Source organism: Anastrepha ludens, chromosome 3 (assembly GCF_028408465.1).
Source record: "Anastrepha ludens isolate Willacy chromosome 3, idAnaLude1.1, whole genome shotgun sequence".
Taxonomy (NCBI): domain Eukaryota; kingdom Metazoa; phylum Arthropoda; class Insecta; order Diptera; family Tephritidae; genus Anastrepha; species Anastrepha ludens.
Window position 1 is genome coordinate 99037993 of NC_071499.1, and position 8213 is coordinate 99046205.

General features: G+C 35.2%; 1 protein-coding gene across 2 annotated transcripts; it reads left to right on the forward strand.

Moving 5' to 3' along the window:
- Positions 1-336: 336 nt before the first annotated feature.
- Positions 337-1869, forward strand: LOC128856648 (splicing factor 3B subunit 4). 2 transcript variants are annotated; one of them, XM_054091959.1, is made up of 4 exons: positions 337-472; positions 531-610; positions 751-817; positions 879-1869. In XM_054091959.1, the coding sequence occupies exons 1-4, from the start codon at positions 439-441 to the stop codon at positions 1763-1765; spliced, it is 1068 nt and encodes a 355-aa protein (XP_053947934.1). In that variant the 5' UTR covers positions 337-438; the 3' UTR covers positions 1766-1869. The 2 variants fall into 2 exon arrangements, with proteins under 2 accessions (XP_053947934.1, XP_053947935.1); XM_054091960.1 differs by lacking the exon at positions 751-817 and having other exon boundaries at positions 338-472; positions 531-614.
- The last annotated feature ends 6344 nt before the right edge of the window (positions 1870-8213 follow it).

Consider the following 8213-nt stretch of genomic DNA (forward strand, 5'->3'; position numbering starts at 1 on the left):
CATCAATTAATTTATCTTCTCGCCTCTTATCTGTATTAGTGCTCTTCCGCCGGTCTGATGCCATTTGCTCACACTTTTTCTCATTGCTGGAGAATAGTAAGAACAAATTAATTTCGTCTTCGCTATGCGATCTTAGTTTTAACTTACTTTTTTTCTATTACCGGTACTTTCAGCATATAATGGTTTTATCATTAAAAACAATAACACAAAGGAAAACTATCAAAATGAATTACGACTGCGTAGTAAAATAGGGTAATTCGAGAATTACTTAGAGTTCTAATCACTGGCGATAGAAACATAGCATAATGTGTTCACAATCGATTGAGAATTATCGATTTCTTATTGTATTTTAATGCATACATGAGTCTTAATGTATATATGCATATGTAAAATATAAACCAATTTTTACTCGTTCTGTTGTATGATTTTTTCGCTAGAATGGCTGCAGGACCTATTGCCGAAAGGAATCAGGGTAATAAACATGTTATTGTTATTTAAACGACATCGTTATTATTCAATAATTTTTATAGATGCAACTATATATGTCGGCGGTCTTGACGACAAAGTGTCTGAGACTTTACTTTGGGAATTGTTTGTTCAAGCTGGACCGGTAGGTAAGAATTTGCTATACATTTACTTTTATTTTAAAGCGTTAATCTATGGTTTCCCCAAACTCAAACTTTCATGTTGGGTATAATTCGACAATTTTGGATGGTCATCTCCTAATATGGGCAATTGTTAACTCTTTAGTTTACTTCTTTTATTCCTAAAAATAAAACTTCTGATTTCAATGCTTTCAAAAACTTCATCACACAAAGTACTATAAAGTCTTGCTTTCACTATTTTTTTTTGTTAACCTCTAATTTTTTACATTCCAGTGAACGTGCATATGCCCAAGGATCGAGTAACACAAATGCACCAGGGTTATGGTTTTGTAGAATTTCTTAGTGAGGATGATGCAGACTATGCTATTAAAATTATGAATATGATCAAACTCTATGGAAAACCAATACGGGTGAATAAAGCCTCAGCTCACCAAAAAAATCTGGACGTAGGTGCAAATATTTTTATTGGCAATTTGGATCCCGAAGTGGACGAAAAATTACTGTACGATACTTTTTCGGCTTTTGGAGTTATTCTGCAAACTCCAAAAATAATGCGTGATCCAGAAACTGGCAATTCCAAGGGATTTGCTTTCATAAATTTTTCCAGCTTTGAAGCTTCCGATGCTGCTATGGACGCTATGAATGGACAATATCTCTGTAATCGACCTATTTCGGTTTCGTACGCCTTTAAGAAAGATTCTAAAGGAGAGAGACATGGATCTGCGGCCGAACGATTATTAGCAGCCCAAAACCCTTCATCACATGCTGATCGTCCTCATCAGCTATTTGCAGATTCCCCAGTACCGAATATGGTGGCAGTAATTCCCGGACAAATTATTCCACCACCGCCACTAATGGCTCCTCCACCTCCGCCTGTGTCTTCAAATAACATGTTACCGCCACCTCCGCCGGTTCCCCCTCCACAAGTGACAGGATTTCCAGCTGCTATACCTCCTCCTCCGCTTCCACCCCTTTCTACCGGCCAACCACCTTTGCCTCCACCCGTTGGTATTCCACCGCCACCTCGCATGGCAGGTTATACTACATCACCTCATCCACCATTTCCTAATGGCATTCCATCAGTACCATCCCGTGTTCCTCAGCATAACTGGAGACCACAAGGATTTCCAACACCTCCGCCAGTTGGATACCAATACTGATGGCAGAATTAGCTGCAAATATAATATTTCGTAATTTGTTTAAATGTATTTAAATCCGTTATAAGAAATAAAACTAATTTGAAGATAAAAAAAATTGCAATATACACCTCGTTGCATAGTTCTAAGTGTACAAAAATTTTACTTATAATTTTTATTAGAGAAGATATTTTTATGGCTTGGTGCGTGACTACCATTCGGAGTTGCGTAGATTCGAATCTGTGTGCATGAAACAGCAATATGATACAAAAATTTGTTTCCAATGCTATCGCCCCTCGGTAGGCAACAACAAACTTCCAAGTGTATTCCTGCCATGAAAAAGCTCCTCATAAAAAACCATTTCCAGTTTGGAGTCGCCTTAAAACTGTAGGTCTCTCCATTTGAGGACGCACACCACAAATATGTAGAGAAGCTCGGCCAAACACCTAACAGATGTGTACGCGCCAATAATTTGTTTACAATATTACAAAAACATACAAGTATAGTAGGTTCTGTTTTTATGCGGCTTTTTTTTATGCGGTTTTGAAATAGTGCGGTTTTTTTTTAAATTACAAAATGCATGTCGACCTATCGGGAATTGTACATATAAACAAGATTCTAAACCAGCTAAGCAAAAACTCATCACAGATTACATCAGAAATGCTAACCCTACAAGTATGGAAGATATATAAAGATATAATTTTCAAAAATACAATATTTTGTTTATGCGATTTTATTTAATTATTTCAGATTCATGCGGTCTATGGAACGTATCTATAGTTATAATATGGGACTAGTGCCCTTTTTTATGCGATTTTATTACATTATTTCAGATTTATGCGGTTTTAGCATTTGAAACGTATCTATAGTTTTACTATAGAACTAGTAGCTTTTTTTATGCTGTTTTTTTTTTATGCTGTTTCTTGCGGGACATATCTACCGCATAAAAACAGAACCTACTGTACTTGTTTTTGCTTGGAGTTAAGCATCACGTCGAAAACAGTTGTTTGTTTTTATGGCGACTCACTTAAAATACCTTAAAAACGATGTTGAATAATGCTACTTATAGATAAATGAATTACTTGCATTTAGTGAAACAACCATCTAGGATACTACGGAACGGAACGGTGGTGAGAATTCATTTACATGGAGCTCTCATTAGTTGCATCGTATCAACTGTTACGTTGTCGAGTGTGAGCACCATTCGTTGCTAAAAAGCTATTGGACAAAGGGATGCTATCAAAATTTTCGATTTTACTTGCGTGTTAAACTAATTCAGGAGAAGGATACATGTGTAGTCCCTATGTTCAATTTGGTATTAATTTTTAGATATAAACTGTACATCCGATTTCAAGGAACGCATACCCCATAAAGCCATTTAAACTCAACGATGAAACTTGTATTTATCACATACAGTGTACAGCAGAAGTCTTAATACCCTACCACTTCGAAGATGTTTTATAAAAAATATCATGAATATTTTTGAGTGATTTAATATTTGATTCAAAATTAAATAAATCCAATTGTTCCTGCAATATAAGAAAATATAATGGTGCTGATACTCTTGCAATAAAGGTTTTGTGTATGAAAAAATGTAATAACAATTTGAGAAAAATTACATTCAATATTTTGGAGGATATCTTCGTAATCGAATAATCTCTTTTAGTCGGTCGGTCGAATAACCTCTTTTAACGGGTCATTTTTTAGCTATTATCTTTTTAAACAGTTGGTTTAAACAGTTGACGCACGTTTCTTGTTTTGTTTCACTGTCAAACATCTTCAGTTTGGTCTATAATTTAACCATGAATCGTCTTACAAACGAACAACGCTTGCAAATCATTGAATTTTATTATAGAAATGCGTGTTCTGTTAAGAAACTTTATCGCGCGCTTCTGTGATGAAACCAATAGACCCACAAAGATTGACTGTTTGGTGCGGTTTATGGGCCGGCGGCATCATTGGGCCGTATTTTTTCCAAAATGAGGCCGGTCAGGCAGTTACTGTGAATAGTGTTCGCTATCGTGAGATGATAACGAACTTTTTATGGCCCGAATTGGAAGATATGGGTGTGGACGATATGTAGTTTCAGCACATGCCACACAGCATGCGTAACAATGAACTTGTTGAGAGGCGAGTTCCGTGAACATTTTATTTCACGTTCGGGACCTGTCAATTGGCCACCCAGATCGTGCGATATAACGCCTTTAGATTATTTTTTGTGGGGCTATATTAAAGCTCATGTCTATTGAGACAAGCCTGCTTCAATTAACGCATTGGAAGACAACATTAAAGCATTTTTATGTGAGATACCGGCCGAAACATTGGAAAGACTATGCCAAAATTGGACTAAGCGGATGGACCATTTGAAGAGCAGTCGCGATCAACATTTGCATGAAATTATCTTCAAGCATGAAATTATATGGACTGTACTATCAATTTAAATAAAAATTTCATGCATTTTTCTGAATTTTACGTGTGTTTTTTTGAAAACTTGCCTATAGCTCTTAAAAAATCAGCCATTCGACTTGGAGCAAGCTTTTAAGTTGATTTTTCGAAGTTATTTGGTGTTTCTTTAATCGTTTTTGCAAATGATCCCATAAATTCTCTATAGGGTCCATATCTGGGCTCTGGGGAGGCATTGCTAATAAATAAGGTACTTTATGTTTTAGCCACATATTCACGATGTGCGCGGTGTGCTTGGGATCGTTGTCCAGCTGGAAATAAAATCCACCAGACAGTCCCATTTTTCAGCGCTTTGTAACCAGTTTTCTTGAAGGATTTTTAAATATAACTACTTTTGTCATTATTTCATTAATAAGAACAATACTGCCAACACCTAATGTGGACATGCACCCCCAAATCATTACGCCTTCACATCTATGCTTGACCGTTTTAATTATATTTTATAGATTTAATTCTTAATTTCACTTTCTCCACACTTTAAATCGCCCATCATATCTGAAAATATTATATTTCGATTCGTCGGAGAACTCAGTTAACTTTCTAGGGCGGCGTATACCCTGCTTATTTTCGATCCTTTTTGAGTCTTTGTATTACCTTTTGCACTGTTGCTTTACTCCTGCTGATGGCTTTCCCGATTTCTGAGTATGATTTTCCATCTTTATACATGCGTACAACAATTTGTTTCTCCTCGAATGCCAATTTTTTTCGAGACATAAACACAAATAAACTTCATTAGTTATACTGAAAATAGTCTGCCAACAAATATTATATCGAAGCAACGCGTATCGAAACTACCGTTATTTCGCGCAACATTGGCTACTTCAAAGTACGAGCGTATCAACACTTGCTGTATGATTTTTTTACTTACAGTTACATTTTTTCTTTCCGTTGTTGATATTGAAAATTATATTTTCATTACCATCTGCTGTTTTCAATATTTATTCCGATTAACAGAAAAAAGTGGAGAAACGTTTAGCTAATTTACCACCTTAAGAAGAGAAACGAATGTATGTAATAATGAGCTCAAGGATATTTATACAGTCGAACTTCTCTACAGTGAACTTCCATATAATGAAGCTCTCCTTATAATGAACTGGTTTCGAAGACACTGCTTTTTCGTTCTACTTTCGGTGTATTTTTGTCTCCTTATAATGAATTTCTATATAGTGAAGTTTTCTATATAATGAACAAATTTTACAGCTGGAAATTCACGCGTCCTAAGTTTTTGTCTCCATATAGTGAATTTTTTCAAAAGTTTTCTGTTGCAAAAAATTACAGTTAGATGTGGAAATTAAAACAGAAAGAGCTGAGCTATTACAGTTTTATTCAGTGATTGAAGTTAAAATGATGCATCGAAGCAGCATTTCGCTTGAAAAAAAGTTATTAATGATTAACAAAGTTAATGAAGGAAAGAAAAAAAAAAAGATATTGCCAATGAATTCGGAGTTCTTCCCAGCACTTTATCAAATATTTTAAAAAATAAGGAAGTGATTTTAAAAAATGCGGAGGATTTGGCAGTAAATACCAAACGCAAAAGACTTCGACCTTGTCATTTTGAGGATATTGACGAAGCAATGCTGAAATGGTTACTCGTTGCACGTGGTAAGAATCTCCCTTTATCTGGACCATTATTGAAGCAAAAGGCCAAAGATTTTGCGGAAGCACTAGGACACCACGAATTTGAGGCAAGTACAGGTTGGTTAGACAAGTTCAAAAGTCGGCATGGCGTTATTCAAAAGACATTATGTGGGGAAAGTGCTGACACCAACATAGAAAACCGTGATGAATGGGTGACGAACGTCTTACCGAAATTAATTGAAAATTACAACATTAACGACATTTTTAATGCCGACGAGACTGCTTTGTTTTTCAAATGCTTGCCAACTAAAACACTGGCATTCAAAAATGAAAAATGCTTTGGTGGGAAGCAATATGACTGGATCAGAAAAGCTAAAATTGCTGGTAATCGGAAAGGCCAAAAATCCGGGGTACTTCAAGGGAATAAAATCTTTAGGTGTCGATTATGAGTTTAACAAAAAAGCATGGATGACCAGTGAGATTTTTACGAAATGGATTGTAAAACTCGACAAAAAATTTTGTGATCAAAACAGAAAGGTGTTGTTTTTTGTTGATAACTGCACTGCCCACCCTAAAGATGTAAGAGACAAGTTGAGAAACATTCATCTCGCTTATTTTCCTCCCAACATGACTTCGTTACTGCAACCAATGGACCAAGGCATTATCTACAACATGAAACAACATTACAGAAAACGAATTTTAACGAATATATTGACTCAAGTGGATGAGGGAATTTCTGTTATGGCCATAGACTTGCTGCAAGCAGTTCGAAATCTTAGCAATATATGGAATGTCTATGTTAAACCAGAAACAGTTGCCAACTGTTTTAAAAAGGCTGGATTTTCAAAAGATGTTATGCAGATTCCATTTGAGCATTGGGATGAAGAGGGCCTTCTTTTAATATCGGATTAGGCCGCTTTACAGTCTTCATTTAAAAAAGTAGCAAATATCGAAGCATCGTTTGATGACTACGTAAATGTTGATAATGGTGTGCAGACTTGGGACAAACCATCCGAAGAAGATATTCTCAACAACATTTTTGAAAGTCGCGGAGTTCCCGCTGAACCTGGTAAGCATTTATCTTTTTATAGTCAAACAAAAATTTAATATGTAAATATTATTTCAGATAACGATGAACACGATTTGACCGTTGAAGAATTGGCAGAAACTGAGGAGGCATTACCTACGTTGATACAAGCTGCTTCATCCATTAGCGTAATTAGAGCCTTTGTGGAAATGAGGAGTGACGTGCCGATTAATGTTTTCAACTCTCTACATGATTTGGAAGCTTTTATTGAAAATGAAAAATGGAAGACTGTAATTCAAACCAAACTCACTGATTATTTTAAATAAAATTACATAAAAAATCAATGTTTCTTTATAATGAAGTTTCTATATAGTGAAGTGATTTTCAGGTCCCGTGCGAATTCACTATATGGAAGTTCGACTGTATATCATTTTTAATTATATCTATTTCTAATTATCTCTAATTTCATAGGATATTGATGGCCATCAGAAAAGCAGTAACAATATGACTATGATGATTTCATGTAAATACTGTTGATATGCTTACCACATTGTATAAATAAATCTTGCTTTATTCTTTTTGTTAAAAATTTAAATAAATCGCTACGATCTACATCTAAAACTGTATACTTAAAAATTGGGGATACCAAATTTCTAACATGTTTGTGAACTCATTTTATTATATATAATTACATGGCACTATGACACTGTTACTGTATCGATACCTGTTGGTTATTTATAAGTTTTAGCTGTATGAGCATCGTATGCAAAACATTTGTTTCTGAATCGATGATAATGGAGGATTTATATTTTTATAGATACAAAAAAATTTTATTTTTAAGAACATAAGATCTGAAACTTTACAAAAATGATTGAAAAAAAAACATAATTTTATTTAATTGATTTGAATTTTATACTCTGCTGTGCGCTGTGCCGTATCGATATAGGTCTATATGATGTCCTCTAAATCTGTTAGCACCTATGATATAAAACACAAATGATTATTTGAATTATTATTATGCACACCTGCTTACCTACGCAGACGATGTTGCAATACTAATAAGAGGGAAATTCCCAGATACCCTCTGCAACATAATGCAAAATGCTTTGAATGATGTAAGCCGGTGGGCTACATCGAGTGGTCTTGGGATAAATCCCAACAAAACAGAACTAATCATGTTCACCAGAAAAAACAGGATACCTGCTCTAAACCCCCTACCCTTGAGGGAATCACACTGTCAATCAGAGAAGAGGCAAGCTATCTAGGACTAGTATTAGATAGTAAGCTCTCGTGGAAACATACGATTAATGATAGAGTAAAAAAAACAGCCACAGCACTCTATACATGTAAAAGAATTGTGGGGGCAAAATGGGCCCTAAGTATTCAAAGGTGTGCTAGTCTCTG